General features: G+C 40.9%; 1 protein-coding gene across 1 annotated transcript in view; it reads right to left on the bottom strand.

Annotated features, from left to right (window-relative positions):
• LOC126106393 (E3 ubiquitin-protein ligase UHRF1-like) overlaps window positions 1-20620 on the bottom strand; it is a 180483-nt gene extending 159863 nt beyond the window's left edge. The window contains exons 1-2 of the mRNA XM_049912661.1: window positions 20436-20620; window positions 20203-20334 (exon numbers count right to left, since the gene is read on the bottom strand). Of these exons, the coding sequence (XP_049768618.1) occupies window positions 20203-20334; window positions 20436-20582 (279 nt within the window). The 5' untranslated portion in view covers window positions 20583-20620. The remainder of the gene's footprint in view (window positions 1-20202; window positions 20335-20435) is intronic.
• Between the last annotated feature and the right edge of the window lie 677 nt (window positions 20621-21297).

Genomic DNA, 21297 nt, shown 5'->3' with positions numbered 1-21297 from the left:
TTATTCTTTAGTAAGCCAAGGTTTTTTGCATGGTTTCTTATAATTCGATTTAACTACTTTTTGGGGAAACAGTTTTCAAATTCTCTTACAAGTGTATCATGAAATAAGTTATATTTCAAATTAGCATCGGGTTCCTTGTACACCTAATCCCAGTCTAACTGCTGAAGATTTGCCCTGAAATTTCTAATTGCTGAGTAATTAACTCAGAGCACAACTTTGGAGGGTAGTTTTGAATTACTGAATGGAGCTATGTCATATACTGTAACTAGCTGAGCACCATGATCAAGAAAGGCCATTTTCAACAGGACAAGAATTTATGTTTTTAAACTTATCTTGGTCTATAAAAGTGTTATCTACCAATGTGCTGCTGTCCTTTACTACCCGAGTAGGAAAATCAATGACAGATGTCAAATTGAAAGAACAGAGCAAGACTTCCAGGTCATTCTTCCTATTACACTCTTTCAGTGAATCAACATTGAAGTCCCCACAAATAATAATTTGCTTTCCCCTATCTGACAGATAATACACAAGGCATCCAAGTTTTCCAGGAATAAATGAAAGTTTCCTGAAGGGGACCTATATACTGTTACAATCATAAAAGAGCCCTCCTTCAGTTTTGACAGGCACCTGCTTTTGTATGTTGTTCTAGACAAAACTTTTTTGTATCTAAGCTTTTTACACAGTGATAACTTTTAACATATATGGCAACTCCTCCTCTCACCTTATTCTCTCTACTCACACGTGCAGCTAGTTCATAACCACTGATATTTACCTTCTCCATATCAGACACAATGTGATGCTCACACAGGCATAGTAAATCTATTACATTATCAGATTCAATGTCATCTAAACAAAACCAGGAGCTCATCTACTTTATTCTTCAATCCCGGAATATTTTGGTGAAAAATGGTAACATTATTTTTTACTTTACTTTTGTGAGAATCTACTTTTTTCTTTAATCCACCAATATTTTGGTTCAATATGGTAACATTATTATTTACTTTACTGTTGTCAGAATCTTGTGAGTTTTGGATCTCTTTAGCACCTGCCTGCCTAAACTTCTCGTTGGACGTTGATATTAGTCTAAAAAAAGAGGTACATCCATGAGTACTAGTGTCCCCCCTTATGGATTTGTTAACAACCCTGCCAGTTTACCCCTCCCTTCCCTATTGAGGTGTAGGCCATGCCTTGTGAAATCCCCCCTATCAATAGCGTCGACAGGAACCGATCCAATGTCTGACAGAGTGGCCGTCCTACGCAACTGATCCCTCCATATTTACCCTCCTGACAGAGCGGTTCAACTGGGGCTTATCATGCCGCACGAAAGCAGGCACCAGCCCAACATTGGTAAGGGTCATTGCAGAGGCTATTTTCACCAGGTCACACTCAATACTGTAGCCCTGATCCCTATCAATACTGTTTCCCACTCCTCCTACTATCATCACTTGATCCTGCTTTGAGAAACCCTTGCACAAGGAACCTATATCCTCTACCAACTGGCTGGTACCTGTCACCTAATTTTTCCTGCAAAATCTGGCCCACACCTGCTACCTAGCAACAGAACTTTCCTCTTACTTTCTACTTTTTTGAAACAGTTGGTTTCCTAGTGAGATTCTGTTGCATCTTAACTGCATCTACTTCTACTGGAGCCTCTTCCTTACTTAACTGTGGTAGCAAGGCAAATCTTTTGGTTGTGCCAATTGGGAAACTGTCAAACAGTGTTCTCTTTCTGTGGCCCCTGTTCCCAGCTACCACTTCCCACCACTGTTTACCCTCCTCCCCCCTTAACCTCTTCAGTTCCTCCCTCGCTCTGTCCAAATCAGCCTAAAGGGCTCCAATTTTCTCCTCCTGTTCAGCTATAATCCTATCTATTGAGCAAACCCTGCAAAAGCATGGAAGAGTCTCGTTTGCTTCCCCAATTCTCATACCGCTACAATTTCCCCAATGAAACCACCGTCAAAACAGCTGCACAAAACCCCTGAACCAACTTTCTTACTGCAGCTCACACACTTAGTATCCATGGTAGTTTGGAAATTAGTTAAGAGATTTACTAGGTGATAACGATAATATATTAAATACAGATGTAAAAGGACACTAAATATGTTTTGGAAACTAACATGTAAGTAAACTATTAGCAAATGCACTTAAATTTGTGGTATAACGCTAAATAAGCACGTTCAAAAACTAGGCCTAAACAGACGAATGTAACCAGAACAAACTTTTAGCAATTACTGGAAGAATACACAAATAAAAGAAAAACCTTTAAAGGCAAGCTTGAAGAGCACACTAATGAACATATTTAATCAGTTAATCTATAGCAAATGCACTTAAGATTGCAGTATAACACTAAGTATGCACACTTAGAAAGTAAGGCAAAGCCGCGAAATGTACACAAAAGAACTTTTCGCGATTAGTGGAACAATACACAAATAAAAGAAAAACCTTTAATGGTGAGCTTGAAAAGCACCCTAATGAACATATTTAATCAGTTAAACTATAGCAAATGCACTTTCAATTGCGGTATAACGCTAAATACGCACACTCGAAAAATCAGGCCTACGCAGCAGTAGCCTAAGTAAACAGCTGTAGTTGAGAATGAGAGCACTTACTGATGCCCAACAAATTTAAGACATAATTTCAAACCTTTTAAAAACTTTTTCTCATTGTCAGTCCCTCTCACAAATTGATGAAAGGAAAAATGTTTATAACTTGCTACAGTTTTGTTCTTCACACAGTAAAACTACTGCATCAGACATGATTTTTAATGTATCACTTCCATATTGATAAATTTATTCACAATGCAGCTTGCAGACGGTATCTACATATCATGCAGAATGTACCTGCAGAAGTATATACTCTACGATACTTATGAGGTATGTTTAATAAATAACGCAACACTTTTTTTCTGAAAGTATGGTGGTTTTATTCAGAATTCCATTACACCACATTATTCCCCACTCTTTTGGCTACAAAACCCTATTTTTGAATGTAACCTCCGTTCGATGTCAACGGCCTTACACCACATTACTGGGAGGGTCTGTATGCTCATATGGTACCGCCCTATTGGTTGACATCTGAACCAGCATCTTGCTGCATAAATAACCTCACCATCATCCATGCACTGCTTCCTGTGGAGTGTATTCTCCCATTAGACTGTTTTTCACTTTGGGTCTTTATGAAGAATGCTATTTACCAGACCCCCAGTGGGGTACATGAAGAACTACAAGGTTCCATTAGAACAATGATGGCGCACATTAATGAGAATGTACTAGGTCAGAGATGGGAGAAATTGGAATATTGGTTAGATATCCTGTGTGCTACACATGGTGCATGCCTTGAAATATTGTAAATGGTTACTAAAATTATAGGTGTGTGTGAACATTATGCTACAAACTGCATGTTCCTACCTATCCCCATTTCTGAAATATATATGATCAAAGTTGTAAAGAGCCTTTTGGAACATGTGAATAAAATCTCTCAGTGTCCAAGTAGCATTAGTTCAAATAAAATTCTCAAGTTCTCAATGGCTATCTCGTCCTGACACCAAAGGCAGAGACAGTCATCGAAAGTTCTGGAATCTTATTCAAACTGATGTGGCTTGAAAACCGAGAAGATTTTATTCAGACCCCCGAAAAAGAATCCAAGTACACTCTGTATAGGTGTAAACAAAAAAGCAAAGTTAATAAACAACTAGCGCAGTGAAGAAATAAAGCATGCAAACTTAAAGTACAAAATATGAAGTTTTAAACTACAATCTACAATCATTTTCTTTAGGTTGGGCCTCACAGCCAATAATATTGTTCACTACAGGCCAACTGCAATAAGTTTTTAAATTCTTAAGGGCATCCCAGATGGTAGATTGGTTTCATTATTGTTCACTATTATGCAGAAAAAATATCATCTGCAAATAAAAAGCAGATTCACAACACTACAAATGAAATTCTAGGAAAGGTGTGGCCAGATCAGCAGTGGGAAGAAATACATGCTAAAACACTAATGGAAAAGTCAGATCAGCAGTGGGAAGAAATACACGCTAAAACACTTAACGGAAAAGTGAATATATTTTAAGTGACTATAATCCAATAACTATGAAGATGGGGAAAACATACACTAGATTGAAAAGAGAGGAGGGGGCAGGGGTAGGGCAAAAGACACTAATGGAAAAGCGAATACATTTTAAGTGACTAATGTCCAATAACAAGATAGATGGGGCAAATATAAACAAAACTGAAAATGGAGAGAGGTAGGGGATTTGGGGGGGGGGGGGGGGGTGATAGGGAAAAGGATAAGAAATAAGAGCAAAATGTGGAAAGGCAGATGTGAAGATACATGTTAATCGTTACATATGGTCTCATCACGTCAATTTTCAATAAAACAGCAAAATGTCAACAATCATACAAGATTATACAAGAGATGGCAGTTTTATGTATGGAAAATATAAAACAAATTTACAAAAAGAACTTCAAAAAAGAAGATAAAATATTGTTGACATAACCCCGATTGATAAGAAAGATTTGACAGAGATCTGATCAGAGTACTAGTGGAAGAGAATATAAAAAAAAACAATGTGTTGACAGGAATGGAATTAGAAAATTTAACCAGGAGAAAGAGTAATAACAGTACAAGAAATTAAATAAAGGAAAGCTGTTAGGCATAGAGACAATCTTATAATGTTGGTACAGAATGGAGCTAGTGAAACTTACTAATAAATGTTGAAGGTGAAATGAAGATGTTGAGTAGATTGGAATAAATAATACATAAATCCTATTAACAATAGAGCAACAATAATGGTATCCACTAAGAGGAATTAATGTCAACAGCTTTATGAGGAGTTTATATTACGAAGCACTAAAAATGAGGCTTCAACGTCAAGTAAGTTGCAAGAAACAGTTTCTTTAAAAAATTAAAAACATTCTTTTAGGAATACCAACCATGATAATATGTTCTTTTTACTTCTTTTTTAAGTGTTAACCTGTCAATGGATAGAAGACTGTTTTAATGACATTATCACATCAGAGCAAATTTTAAAAAATCTACAAAAAATGCTCAGCTATGAAAGTTCTAGTCATCTATAATAAATTTGGCAACAGTATGGTTGGTTGGTTTTTTGGGGTTTAAGGGACCAAACAGCAAGGTCATCAGTCCCTTGTTTCAAATGTGTTCCATTCCCATAGTGTGACATATTATAAAAGTCAGAACAATAAAAGGGGAAAGGCTAAAAATGTAAAAGGGCAGTCATGATGTCAATGGTAAAAACAAAATGAGGTAAGTCAGCAAGAGAGCGAACCCAACGGGGAAAAAAAGAGATAAAAACAGAGTAAAAGGCGAAGAAAAGAGGATCTCGGTCAGGGAGGGGAGTCGGGAATCTCCAAACACGGCTCACAGTGGGAGATACCCCAACACTCACTGCCCTGCCCCAACACCAGAGAGAGATTTAAAACCTTAAAACTGAGAATAAAAACCACTTTCCCGGAGGAAACCGAGAACCAGGGAGACCATCCAGGAATCGTCGGCCAACATCAAAGGTAAAGTGCGGAGGAGTCTGTACTTAGCACGCAGAGCCAAAAGAAGGGGGCATTCAACCAAAATGTGGGCTACTGACTGGAAGGCTCCACAACCACAAAGTGGGGGGGGGGGGCCTCATCACACAAAAGAAAACCACAGGTCAGCCTGGTATGGCCAATGCGGAGACGACATAGTGTGGTCGAGTCCTTTCGGGAGAGGCGAAAGGAAGAACGCCACGGGCCTGGTGTCACCTTAATCGCACGAAGTTTATTAGACAGGGGAGTAGCCTGCCAAGAGTTGTCCCATGATTGTGCGAAGTGGGATTTGATGTGAAGCCGTAAATCCGCTGCAGGAGGGGTTACAGAAAATGGGGGGTAAGTGACTGCTCCCCCAGCCAAATGATCAGCGAGCTCATTATCCGAGGATACCCACATGGCCACGGACCCAAAGGAAGTCAACGGAACAAGCAGCACGGTGAATATCAACGAGATGGTCATGGATGGCGGAGACCAAGGGATGGCCCGAAAAACATCGGTAAAAAAAACATTGGTCAATAGCCAGAAGGCCACTCATTGAGTCCGTACATAACAAAACGCGGTTGTGTTGGGACTGTTTAATAAAGGTAAGGGCCTGGGAAATTGCCATCAATTCTGCAGTAAACACCCCACATGTAGGTGGCAGCAGATGATTTTCTGTTCCAACAGAGGACGTGAAGGCATGCCCCATATGATCAGCAGATTTAGAGCCATCAGTGTAAAAAAAAACAGCATCCCGAAACTCCCATAAAATTCGGCGGAAAAAGGAATGGAACACCATCGGGGGAATGGAATCTTTCGGACCTCGGCGGAGATCCATCCGAATTCGAGGCCGAGGAACTAACCCAGGGGGGATGGAGGGGAGGGAGCGAGGAAGACAGGACAAAGAAGGAAGCTGAAAATCACGGCAAAGAGACGCAAGGTGGAGCCCAACCGGTAAACCCGCCCAAGGGTGGGAATCGGGTGGGCGACATCCATGGTCTTGGAACAGGAGAGAATAGGAAGGATGAGTGGGAGAGGAACGGACAGTGAGTGCATAAGACACCAGAAGCTGGGACTGCCAAACAGAAAGGGGAGGATCCCAGCTTCAACCAGGAGACTATCAACAGGGCTAGTAGGGAAGGCACCAGTGGCCAAACGGATACCACGATGGTGGACTGGATCCAGTACGTGCAGTGTGGAAGGAGCAGCCGAACCATAAACTTGACAACCATAGTCCAAGCGAGACAGAACTAGAGCACGATAAAGACTGAAAAGGAGGGAGCAGTCTGCACCCCAAGAGGAGTGGGCAAGGAAGCGAAAGGACATTGAATTTACGGAAACATCCTACCTTCAGAAGTCTGATATGGGGCAGCCAAGTGAGCTTGTTGTCGAAAAGAAGACCCAGGAAATGAAACTGTGGGACCACAGGCAATCATTGTGCATCGAGATAGAGCTCTGGATCAGGGTGGATCGTAGTACAGCGACAGAAGTGTACCAACCACGATTTTAAAGGAGAGAATTGAAACCCGTGTGAGAGGGTCCATGCAGAGGCATGCCGTATAGCTCCCTGGAGCTGCAGCTCTGCAGAGGCCATCGAAGAGGAACTAACCCAAATGCAGAAATCATCCACATACAGGGCAGGGGCGACCAAAGGACCAACAGAGGCCACAAGTCCATCGATAGCAATGAGGAAAAAATGTACACTCAAGACAGAACCCTGTGGGATGCCCATCTCCTGGGTCCGTGGAGAACTAAAAACAGTACCAACCCAAACCCTGAATGACCATTGGAACAGGAACTGGTGGATAAAAATCTGGAGTGGGCCCCGAAGACCCCACTGATGAAGGGTAAGTAAGATGTGATGGTGACAGGCCGTGTCATAGGCCTTGCGTAGGTCAAAAAATACTGCGACCAAATGGCGGCGCTGGGAAAAAGCCTGCCGAACTGCGGATTCCAAGCGAAGTAAATGATCGATCGGAGACCATCCCTCTCGGAAGCCACAGTGGTAAGGGGACAATAGATACCGAGATTGGAGGACCCAATTGAGCCGACAGGCTACCATCCGTTCAAGTAACTTACAAACAACATTAGTCAGAATAATTGGCCGATAGCTGTCAACAAATAGGAGGTTCTTACCAGGCTTAAGGACAGTAACCACGATGCTATCCCTCCACTGAGAAGGGAAGCCACCCTGGAGCCAGATACGGTAAAACACCCGGAGAAGATGTTGCCGTTGTGGAGCACTAGAGATGTTGAAGCAGTTGGTTATGAATGAAGTCTGGGCCAGGGGCCATATCATGAGAAGAAGAAAGTGCGGAAAGAAATTCCCATTCAGTAAAAGGTTCATTGTAAGATTCTGACTTACAAGGGGTAAAACATAAGGGGAAGCTTCAGCCTGCTGTTTCCGGTGAAGGAAAGCAGCCGGATAGGAGGCTGATGCTGATGCCATTGCAAAATGGGTTGCAAGATGTTCCACGAGAATCAATGGGTCTGTACAAAGGCCATCTGGGAGGTGAAGGCCTGGGAGGGTGGACTGCCGATGGCAACCTTGGAGAGAGCGAAGTGTAGCACATACCCGTGACATAGGGACAGTAGAATCGAGGGAAGAAACAAATCATTCCCAACACATCCGTTTGCTCTGTTTGATTAAATAACGCGCTTTAGCTCAAAGGCGCTTAAAGGCAATAAGGCTGGAAACGGATGGGTGCCTCTTAAGGTGTTGCAAAGCTCGATGGCAATCACGGATGGCAATGGCCGTACTCCACCAAGGGACTTGCCGGTGACAAAATGGTCCTGATGAGCGCGGTACAGCAAGGCTAGCAGCGTGAACAATCGCGTCACACACGTCACATAGGACATCATCAATACAACCCGACAAAGAGGGAGAAAGCACGACCTGTGCAGTGTATAGAGGTGAATTGGCGCGTTGGAAAGACCAATGAGGTAACCTGTTCATCGGGGAGCGGGAAGGGAGAGAGAGAGAGAGAGAGAGAGAATCAGTGGGAAATGGTCACTATCACAAAGGTCGTCATGTGGTGACCAGTGTAATGAAGGGAGGAGAGAGGGAGAAGAAAGAGAAAGATCAATGGCAGAAAAGGTACCATGACCGGCACTGAAATGAGTAGGGGAGCCATCATTAAGAAGGCACAAGTCGTGGTCTGTAATAAACTGACTTAAGAGAAGACCTCGTCTAGATGGAAATGCACTGCCCCACAAGGGATGATGAGCATTAAAATCCCCGAGAAGGAGGAAGGGAGGAGGAAGTTGCTGAACAAGGGCAGTTAAGGCAGCTGGTGTAAAGAGTCCTGTCAGGAGGGAGATAAAAGATTACAAACCGTGACCTCAGAGTCCAGGTGGTCCCTAACAGCAACCGCTTCCAATGTAGTTTGAAGAGGAATCCACGTGCTAGCAATGTCTGTACGGCCCAACGTACAAACACCACCAGAAGCCCACAGGGGTCCGACCCGATTGCGACAGAAAACACGGAACCCACAGAGGGTCGGTGAGTGATCATCAGTAAAATGAGATTACTGGAGAACCACACAAGCTGCAGAGTAAGACGAAAGAAGGGATTTCAATTCTGGAAGGTGACAATAGTATCCATTACAATTCCATTGCAGAACCACAGAATGATGATTTAAATGGGGGCTGAACAGGCTAAAGCCAGTCATACCGCCGGATCACCACCCGTCACCGACAAGGAGGGGGCGACATCCATGAACGACAGGTCAGAATCTGGCAGTAAAGCCGGGGATGGGACCTATGGTGACACCAGAGGCTCTTTGTCCGGGACTTATGCTTCTTCTTCTTTTCTGGTTGAGATCGAGGAGGGCTGTGTGGCATAAAAGAGCCAGCTGCAGCAAGATCGGGGACAGAAAGAGATCGGGCGACCTGGGGGCTGACAGACTGCGGTTCTCGCGGTTGTCGCGTGAGCGCAGACCTTTGGCCTGGAAGTTGCCGGGAAGGGGCATCCTGGGAGGGGCGCCCTTGACCAGCAGACGCCAAAGGAGTGGGACACTTCTCCGGCTGGGGAGGGGGAGCAGCGCCCAGAGGAGGTGGGGGAGCCGCAGTGGAGGGGGGGGGGGGGTAGGAGAGGGGTCCGGGATGGGGGTAAGGAAGGGGGAGGAAGGGGTGAAGATGTAACCAAGGCGTAACTAGATGTCATGGACAAAGGGTGAAGAAGCGTATACTTCTTACGAGCCTCTGTGTAGGTTAAACGATCAAGGGACTTATACTCTTGCATCTTCTTTTCCTTCTTATATACTGGGCAATCTGGTGAACGTGGAGAATGATTGCCATGACAATTAACACACACAGGAGGGGGAACACAGGGACTCCCCTCATGTAGTGGACGTCCAGTCACCACAGAGAGGGGCCTGCGAACAGTGGGAAGACGTGTCCAAAACGCAAGCACTTAAAACACCTCATAGGAGGTGGGATGTACAGCTTCACATCACATTGATAAACCATAATCTTTACTTTCTCAGGGAGACTATCCCCTTCAAAGGCCACGATAAAGGCACCAGTACCAATGCGATTGTCCTTGGGACCCTTCTGAACACACCGAACAAAGTGAACACCCCGCCATCCGAGATTGTCCCAAAGTTCCTCATCAGTTTGAAGGATGAGGTCCCTGCGAAAAATCACACCTTGAACCATATTTAGAGACTGGTGGGGGGTAATGGACACAGGAATTGTGCCAAGATGGGTACAGGCACGAAGGGCCGCAGACTGGGCAGCCGAAGCAGTTTTGATCAGCAACGAACCTGACCGCATCTTGCTCATGGAGTCTACTGCGCCAAACTTGTCTTCAATGTGTTCCACAAAGAATAAAGGTTTGGTATTGGTGAAAGTATCCCCGTCAGTCCTGGTGCAAACCAGATAGCAGGGGAAAGGTTTCACCCCTAGCCAACGGGCCTGACCCTCTTCCCAGGGGGTAGCCATGGAAGGGAAGGCCTGTTCTATTCAAGTATTGAGCACAGGACGAATAATTGTTTGAATGCCTCTGCGCGTGCAGTAATTATTCTAATCTTATCCTCACGATACCCATGTGAGCAATAAGTAGGAGGTTGTAATATATCCCTAGAGGAATCATTTAAAGTTGATTCTTGAAACTTTGTTAATAGACTTTCTCAGGATCATTTACGTCTCTCTTCAAGAGTCTGACAGTTCAGTTCCTTCAGTATCTCTGTGACACTCTCCCATGGGTTAAACAAACCTGTGTCCATTCGTGCTGCCCTTCGGGTCCCACACACTTGAGCAGTATTCTAGAACTGGTCGCACGAATGATTTGCAAGCAATCTCCTTCCCCAGTATTTACCAATAAACTGAAGTCTAGCACCTGCTTGACCAATAACTGGACCTATGTAATCATTCCACTTCATATCCCTACAATGTGTTACACCCAGGTATTTGTGCGAGTTGGCTGATTCAAACAGTGGTTCATACTATGTTTCTTCAGTTTGTGAAGAGCAAAATTTTACATTTCTGAAGATTTAGAGCTAGCTGTCAAACTCAGCACCATGCTGAAATCTTATAAAGATCTGACACACTATTTATGTAGCTTCTTTCAGATAGTACTTCATTATAGATAATTGCATCACCTGCAAAGAACAAGATTTTACTGTCAATATTGTCTATAAGGTAATTAATACACAACATGAACAGCAAGCATCCGAGCACTCTTCCCTGGGGCACACCCGAAGTTATTTCTACATCTGACAATGACTCTCCATCCATGATAACATGCTGTGTCCTCTGTACCAAAAAGTCCTCAATCCAGTCACAAATATCACTTGATACCCCATATGATCATACTTTTGACAATAAGTGTTTGTAAATGGGTGTGACCTGTGCCCCCCCCCCCCCCTTTTTTTAGGAACTAGGCACAATTTTGTGTCTGGGGGATCTATAGATTATATTTAGTAGAGGAGCTAACTCAGCCACAAAGTCAATATAGAATCTGACAGGGATTACATCAAGGCCTGGAGCTTTACTCTATTTAAACGATTTCAGCTGTTTTCAACACCATGACACTAATACTTACTTCAGTCATCATTTCAGTGACATGAGAATTTAATTGGGGCAATTCCTCTGGGTTTTCCTTTGTAAAGGAACGATTGTAAACAAGAGTTTAGCATCTCATTTCTTGCTTTGCTACCTTCAATTTCAGTTCCTGCCTCGTTCGTTAGGGACTGGACACTAAATTTGGTACCACTAACAGCCTTTACACAGACCTGAATTGTTTTGGATTTTGTGAAATGTCATTTGGCAATTTACTGCTAGAGTAGTCATTGAAGGCATCACACAGTGCTGTCTTGACAGCTACACAAGTTTCATTCAGCATTTCTGTATCTATAGTTCAACACTTTGTTTTACACATATAATACAATAACGTCTATTTCTTTAAAAGTTTCTTTATAGTGACTGTATAACATGGAGGTTCCCTTCCATTATGAACTGTTCTACTGGGTAAATATCTAGCCAGAGCAGGGTCAACTATTCTTTTAAAGTTGAGCCAAAGTTCCTCAACAAGCTCCTGACTTGTGCTGATAGTTTCAAGTCCCTCATTGAATATGACACTTTTGATATTTTTATCTAGTTTACTGAACATATATATATATTTCAGCTTGTTTTAGTTGTCCTTTGGACTTTGGTGATAACCTCAACTCTCGCTAATGTGGCCCTCAGTAGTCCGGCCTCTCAGCTTCTCACATCCAGCTTCTAGTTGCTCAAGCAGAAATGATGACGCATACAATACTGAGTTCTTGTGTGTAACAATGTTATTATTAAATACAATACTATACATGTTTGAAATTGTCACTTTTTAGTGTTCATTGTCAAGGCTTCTGAAAGAAAGCACCTTATGTTAGACGTCAAATAGAAACTCGAAATAAGAGATAAGGTGAACTGAGGTTCTTCGCAGGAAGCCACTGTTGCCGAGTACAATGTTGGAGGAGCAACTATTTGCAACAAAACTAAAAAGATAATAAAAAGTGTGCAGAGAAGTTATGATGAAAGCGATGAAGGAGGGGATGCAGGAGGAGAGGACATGAAGAAATCTCACACTGTTGGAGCTAAAGCTGGAGACATCTTCCTTGATCACCAACGTCCAATATCAATGTAATGCTTGTAAAGCCATTGTGTGGTAAAGCATACTGCCGTCGAGTGTCTTCATTGTGGCAACTAAAATTTGGGACACGTTTCATAGTGAGGGATATTACCATATAAGAACACTCTCAAAAGCTTTGTTTTCTCTGAAAATGACTGTCTCTGGATCAGTATTACACCTATTTTACACTAAATTTAAGACACTCTGAATAATACGGCACTTCCGCTAATCCGGCACCCATACGTGCAAGAAATAGCCAGATTAGCGAGAGTCTAGTGTAATTGTTCCCACAACCGCTTTACGGTCACTGATACTAGTTTCAATTTGGACATCTTCAAAGGGATGCTGCCTTTAGACCCAATATATTTGCACTACGAGTGAGGTTCCCAGCTATCTGTTCCAGGTAGTTTTCAGAGAAGGCATTTAGTAAAGTTTCACAGGATGCCCACCACCAACAAAAGTGTAATCTTCCTCATTACTTGTTGGATGATGAAAGTCTCCATCGATGATTACAGTACGTTTGGGGAACTAAACATGCAAGTGAACTGAGGTTATCTCTAAAGTTTTCAGTTACATCAGGAGATGAACCTGATGGGCAATAGAAGGATCCAATTATAATTTTATGCCCACCACTGATACTGAGCCTTGCCCAATCAGTCTCACATGCAGCTTCAATTTCTATCTATCAATTTGAGTTTGTCTACTGTGACAAAAACACCCCCTCATTTCCCATTTGCCTACCCCTTTGATGCACACTTAAATTTTACCCAAAAATCTTACTGTTATCAATTTCAGGTTTCAGCCAGCTTTCTGTACCTAGTATTATGTGAGATACTAGTACTACACAAACAGGAGGTACAGGCAGACTGCACTGTGTGGATTTGTCAACCGCATTTTCGCATATATGTGACTTTAGATTTAAGTCCAGTGCTGCAATCCATTGACAACATGTGGAAGCAATAATGCAATAGTGCATCTCGACACACACTTCTGTTGTGTTTGATGAAACGTAAATTACTAGTTCAGGTCAGTAGCGCTGTGAAGTTGCACGTGATAGGGTCTATGCTTAAAATGTCACATAAAAGGAAAGAAAGTGTGCCTGCCAAGAGAAAAAAGGCATGTACGAAGGTCCTATTCATTAGAAACGAAGATAGAAACTCTAGACCAGTATGAAAAATATGAGCATATTCACATTCCAACATGCTTTGGGTTTTAGTGACTCCACTGTTACAACTAGTCATGATAATGTGGTATCAGTTCGAAAATATTCTCAATCTCAAGTAAATGAAGTGTGACTAGAGAGAGAGCAAATCTCACTCGGAGGCGATCAGTAGATTGGAAAAAATTAAGCCATTGGACTGAGCACCACAACAAAAGCATATGCCTCTCTCTGCGGCTGCTATTCAAACTAAAGCCATGAGCTCATATGCAGATGTAATGAAAGAAGAAGACAATCCAGCACCTTTTGCGGCCAGCTCAGATTGGATTGGACTGACTGATTGATGCATTGTTCTGACTTCTACTACATTAAAATGACAAGAGAGGCAGCTGTGGCAAATGAAGTTGAAGCCAAGAAATTGAAGAAGAGGCTTATTTTGGAATCGAATGCCTAGCCGCATGTTCATTTCTATTGTTCTATTGAAGAAAACACAGCACCTGGGTTTAAGATAGTCAAGGACCAATACACATATATTTTTGAAGGAAATGCTGTAGGGTACTGCAAATTAAAACCCCATATGATCTGTGAAAATCCTAGGGTACTGAAGGGTTGTGACAAGAGCGTATTATTGTATGTTTCAGTGATAAACTTTTTAAAATGTCTACATTTTGCTTTAAAATATGTTTCAGGAAGATAGCAAGGTTTATTTTTGACAAGAAATAATAAGAAACTGTGCTATCTTACAGTTAATATGTCAGTAAACAAGAACCTAAGTGCATATTTTATATATAATATTGCTCGATTGAGGTGAACTCGGTATGTGCGGATATTCTGCGGAACAAAACTATAGCGGATAATAATATTTTCCTTCATGTGTAAAGGTGTGGAAAAGCAGGAAGAAGAGCATGTCACCATGTTTAGACACTGCATATGTAACACCACATCTATGTTTACCAACAAACTGTCCATTCCAAAAACCACATAGTAATTATCACTGCAGATATTCACAAACATATCTATGGATATCCACATCTGTGTTGGATTTTATCAGCAAAGTAGTTACTACTGCTAATATAGCCACAAGTATCTGCATCCACACAGAATGCTAACTATGGTGTCTACATCTATATCTACACAACTACTCCACAATCCACACTTAACAGCTTGGCGGCGGATTCATCGAACCACTTCCAGATTGTTTTTGGACCTAACCGCACATGGGAAAAATGAACACACAAATTCTTCTGTGCAAGCTCTGATTTTTCTTATTTTATTACAACTGTCATTTCTCCCTATGGAGGTGGGAGTCAATAAAATATTTTGACATACTACTCAGAGGATAATGCTTGTGATTGAAAATATTGCCACAGCAAAAAATGCCATTGCTTTACTGGGTGCCACACCAACTCGCTTATCACATCTGTGATGCACTCCCTCCCATCGCGCAACATACACAACATTGTGCCCTTTTTTGAATTTCACCCTGTGTCATTCCAGTTTGGTAAAGATCCCATACAGCATAGCGATATTCCAAAAGATGATGGACAAGAACAGTGAAGGCACTCTCTTTAGTTGATCTGTTGCGTTTTCTAAGTGTTCTACCAATAAAACACAGTCAGTGGTTCACCTTCCCCCACATTATCTACATGATCGTTCTAACTTAAGTTGAAACTTCCTGGCAGATTAAAACTGTGCGCCGGACCGAGACTCTAACTCGGGACCTTTACCTTTTGCGGGCAAGTGCTCTACCAACTGAGCTACCCAAGCAAGACTCACACTCCGCCCTCACAGCTTTACTTCTGCCAGTATCTCGTCTCCTGTGAGGGCGAGGCGGGGCGTGAGTCGTGCTTGGTAGCTCAGTTGGTAGAGGACTTGCCCGCAAAAGGCAAAGGTCCCGAGTTCGAGTCTCGGTCCGGCACACAGTTTTAATCTGCCAGGAAGTTTCATATCAGCGCACACTCTGCTGCAGAGTGAAAATCTCATTCTGGCTAATTTAAGTTGTTCATCAATTTAATCCCTAAGCATTTAATTCAATCAACAAATTTTAAATTTTTGTGATTTCTCATATAACTGAAATTTAATGGGTCCTGTTTAGTACTCACGTGTAGGACCTGACACTTTTTATTACTTCCAGGTCAACTGCCAACGTTCACACCATAAAGATATTTCATCTATATCATTTTGCAATTTGTTTTGATCTTCTTATGACTTTAGTGGATTGTACTTGACGGCATCATCTGAAAACAATGTAAGAGGACTGCTCAGATTGTCCCCTAAGTCTTTGACATAGATTAAGAACAGCAGAGCACCTGTAACACTTCCTTGTGAACCCCCAGATATCATCATTTTTCCACTCTATGACTTCATGTTGATTACTACGAACTGTGACCTTCCATTTTGAAATAAATTTTCGACATTTGACTGTAAATTACAATTCATTTCTTTCACGCAATCAAGATTTCATCTTTATAGCCATTCTCAAGCGCAAGATGAAATGTCAAAATGCCCGACCTACCCTCATGACACATTATCATAACTGAAATAACATTTATCATTGTATTTTGTGGTATGAGGGCATATGTAAGATACATAACATGGCTAACATTGCACAGATTGAATAAACATTAACTGTAATGCATATATGACAGTCAATATATTGTTGTGGGCTGCATTCATCACATCCATCCCACCAGATGACAGGAAATGACAAATACAGTCGACAACTGAGATGATACCCCCTTGGCAAGCAATACAATTAGAAGTCACTTTTGGGGAAAAGTCTTCTGCAAGTATAGAAATATTGAATCAACTTGAGATCCCCGGTTGACAGCCCTCATTAATTTGTGTGAATAAAGAGCCTGCCAAGTTTCACAAGAATGATATTTTCTGAAACCATCCCGGTTATATCAATAGATTTTTTTTATTTGGGGGGGGGGGGGGATGTAGATTGTAATGTTTGAATACAGTATAAGTTCAAAAATCCGACTACAAATCAATGTCAATGATGTGGGTCAATAATTCAGCGGCTTATTCCTATTTCCTTTCTTGTGTAGTGGTGTCACCTGAGCAATTTCCCAGTCTTTAGGTACGGATCATTCACTTAGCCACTGGTCGCACATGGCTGCTAAAAATAGAACTGTTTCATAAGAATACTCCGAAAGGAATCAAATGGTACAAAATCAGGACCAGAAGATCTATCTTTACTGAGTCACTTAAGTTGCTTGGCTACATCACAGTTATCTATTTCTAAGTTACGTATGCACGTATTGTGCTTATAGTCATTTAACTAATGATTTATTGGATTGCACTAATGGAAAGTAAAAACGCTCAAATGTGAGTAAAGCATTTTACACAACATATTACTGCAAAAAAATCATGTCATATCAGTACAGGTACTGAACATTTTGTACAAATGATAAGAAATGCTTATTTTTACAGTTGTATACCATAAATGAAAGACTGAGCTTCAGATCTGAGCACTCATCACTGGCAACTGGTCTACATCCTCTGCTCAAAATAATCAGCCCAAAATTATGCAAGAAACAAGTTACATCACATCCTTGGTAAATACATGATACATTATTACAATCAATTCATATTGCAGGTCCAAACAAGGTACTTACAACAAGATTCCCATCAATCAACAATGGCGGACACTCAATTTAAAGAGGATTATTACTTATAACTAAAACTGGTCACCAACCATTTGACACACAATTAAGAGTGTAAAACTAAGCTCTTCTTACAATATATAGAGCTATGATATATCTCACAACAAAATGTAGTCCATTCCCATCGATAGAGATTTTGAAGAAATTTTTTCTGATCTGCAGCACTGAAATGAAGAATTAACAGCAGAATTCGATACCGGTATGCCAACTCACAACCAAACTGTCACCTTTCAATCTAACCTAGACCTCTGACAATGCTATACTTCAGTAAGTTGTCACATCTGAAATTTTGTATTCACACTTGTTGGTTTCCCCTACTCACAATCAAACTGTCCCCTTCCAACCTAACTTAGTCCTCGAGCTAGTCTACAGATCGGACAGGAAAGAAATATTGTCATTGTTCATCAATATTGTCACACTGCTTGTTGAAGGCAGTATCTACCGAGTTTCGAAAGGTTCCATTATGCCTTACAAAAGTTGCCACCATTTGTGACACAATTGGTGAAAGAGCATTTACGGGGTTGGGAGCTGCTGTGTTTCATGTCGATGTTGATAACAATTTGTGTGATGAACAGTGGGAACTGAACAAGGCAGTCAGTAGAGAATCAGAACGTTCGTTTGTAAGTTTCTGCGGTCCTTAAATCAAGTTAGCTGGAGGGCATTCTAAAAATTCGAAGAAGGGCTGCTCCTTTTGTATTATTATGAAATAGGAGAGAGGGTCATAGATACAATAAGTGAGCTGGGGTGTTATCACTAATAAAAAGGTTTTGTGTTTGCAGCAAGGTCTTTTCATGAAATTTCAATCACCAGCAAATGCAAAGATATTTTTCTGATTCCCAGCTACACAGGAAGAAATGATAATCGTAATAAGATAAGAAAAATCAGGATTAGGACAGAAATACTTAAGCACTGATTCTTCCTGCAGACTAAGAGTTGGATGGTATAGGAATATCAAGAACCCTCTGCTAAAAACTTCAGGTGACATGCAGAACAGTCATGTAAGTGTAGATATATTTTGTTCTTTCATGTTAGAATTTAATCACAGAGTCATAATTTTCAACAAAATCGGAAATAAGACATTCAAGTAGGCAATTTTGAAGTCAAACATATATCTCAGACTACTCTACACAGCAATCTATTCATGTTCAGATTCATTGCCTTCACCAACTCTAATGCAAATTTTCACATTCGAGCCTCACCTAGGCCTTGGGCGTCGATACAGATCAGTCTCTCAGCACATTCAGCTTTCACCTTCATCAAATAAATATGAAAATCGGTAACCAACCTCAAAATTCATAACAGCCAGGTCAGTAAAAGCTATTATACTGCTCCTCATATTAAAAACAAATGTAATCAATTTGCATAATCTGCTGAAAGAAATCAATAGCACCAGTGGTTCTAGCCGGTTACCTATACTATCACCCGATTCAACATGTTACACAAGAGTTGCTGGCACTCTAAGTGCATTTTAGCTAACACACTTCCATATCTAGCCACAATACTGTCATCTCCAGTGTGGGAAATTAAGAGAACACAATCGTAATTTAAGAATATCTCATGTTGTGCAATGCAGATACAGGCAAGTATAGCAATGATTCTGTCTCTTGAGGTAAAAATCTTACATTGTCTCAAGTCAATCCAGAGGTTGTCTATGTAGTATGTCTGCATATCCATCGCTAAGTTGTAGAAACCACCTAGCAACTAAGTACTCCCATACAGTCACTATTGGAGAGGATTTATAAGCAACAAAAATGTATTTCATTTGCATAAAACATGTCGTGTAAGTAACAGAGATGTATCTCATTTGCACAAAACATGCTGTGTCATCCGGGAAAATACATACATACTGACACAATCGTTTCAGTGAAATATTCAAATAAGAATTATTTCCAGCATAAACTGACAGGTGGTAGTTAATACATGTCAGTGCTATACATAACTTCTCAATGTGAATGTAATATCTTCTGGCCAGCTTTGTGCTATACAATAATGTGTGTTTACATAATTAAATAAAAGAATTTTGTTTAGCAGAAAGTCACTATATGCTTTCCTTTGGCTGTATGCCTAGCCTATGAACACAACTGTTGTTATATTATTTTACAATTATAACATGTGCTTAAAAAAAAGTCCTGATAGACATAAAAACCTATGAAACATGACTGAAACAACATTCACTCACTCCAAAGTACATTGGGCATTACAGTCAGTAACGTTTGAATAATTCCTTATTTTCATGTTCCCACAAATTATTACCATTGATGCCATTGAAAAACAATGAAGTGTGAGCAAAGTCTAGTATAGCCTATATAAAAAATTCAGCTGAACCAATTACAAAATACAAAGAACTAAACACTTTAAAAACATAGGCTACAACAGTGCTTATAGCCCATCAATAAATTAGATGCAAAAATGAAATCCAACCAAACATCTTCAACATTTGGGCCCTCAGCAGCAAATGTCCATGCTTTTGTTCAAATAGTTAATAAGACAAGAACAGTCAACCCAACTTATCCCATATCACTGTTCCACACAATAACATTTATATCTTTCTGCAGTTTTTTGAATATACAGTGCACAAAATACAGGGTAGTGGCAGCGAAAAACAACTATTGCTACTGCCGGGGGGGGGGGGGGGGGGATTACTTCCTGTGAAGGCTTATTTTAACGCTTGCTGTTTCGCAACTGCCGCTGCCAAATTAAATAAAGCGAAAGCAACGTTCTGTTAAAAGCTATACTTACACGTTTCTCTATACTGAGAGGTTCTTTGGTTTCTGTCACAGCTTCTTTCTGAATTACTATTCGGTTTACAGTTAACAACACCAGATCACCAATTTTCACACCATAATCGAATAATTGATATTGGTCTTCTAACTGGAATGGACAATGGTATGTTATTTTAACTAGAAAAAAACCACACACCTGGCAAACGAGAACACGTATATAAGCACACACACAAAAGAATTACATTGTACCTGTTTCCGTCTATGTGTCAGACGTTGATCTTCTGGATTCACAGAGAAAATATTGGCAAGTTTTTCTTTCAATTCTTTTATCTGCATTGACAAAGTGGTTGTCACAGTTTCGACTCGTTTACCAGGTCCTCTAACTTTCACAAACATCGTATAAAATTATGTTTACAAGCTAGACGTCAATTGTTCACAAGTAGCACAAAGAAAATAGAAACTAGATGGTGACTGCAACAGTACTGCCAACGTTTCTGTAAGTTTATGGATTTAAGAAACCTGCCCTCATATTTATTTTATTTTCATTGCACACGCAAGAGGCGCATGTAGTTGGTACAGGATTATGAGTAGAGCATGACAGTTATTAGATTATATTTCAGAGTTTTTTCTTGAGAAAGAGAAACCTACTTGATTTCATAACCAATAATTTTGTATATCACATTGTTTGTAAACTAAAGTAGCCAAGCCGAACAACACTTAGTCTTTAAAGTGGTGGTCATTTGTGTCAACAGCGCGATTATTAATGCTTTGGTTAATATAAATTTTTGTTTTAGGAAGTAGTATTTCCGATGCTATGTTGTGGTATTCTGTGAAAATATTGCGACAACTAAAACGTTGTTGAAATAATGATTCAAACGGATGTGAAGCGTATATTTATTTCTTCACAGTTTTCTATTCTTCGCGGTTTCTTGTGTGGCAGGAATCAAGAAGTGTATTACGGCTGCCCGCATATAAGCGGGTAGACCCAGGGACTAATTGCAAATGCCAAAGGTACATACTTATTTTCTCCTGAAGCAACATCACCTTCATAAATAATGCCCAAACCTAAAAATTCTCACCTACCTGCTACATAGCTACTCCCACAAGTTAA

Source organism: Schistocerca cancellata, chromosome 10 (assembly GCF_023864275.1).
Source record: "Schistocerca cancellata isolate TAMUIC-IGC-003103 chromosome 10, iqSchCanc2.1, whole genome shotgun sequence".
Lineage (NCBI taxonomy): Eukaryota > Metazoa > Arthropoda > Insecta > Orthoptera > Acrididae > Schistocerca > Schistocerca cancellata.
Note: the sequence above shows the minus strand (reverse complement) of the source record. Positions and strands in the feature narration are given on the sequence as shown.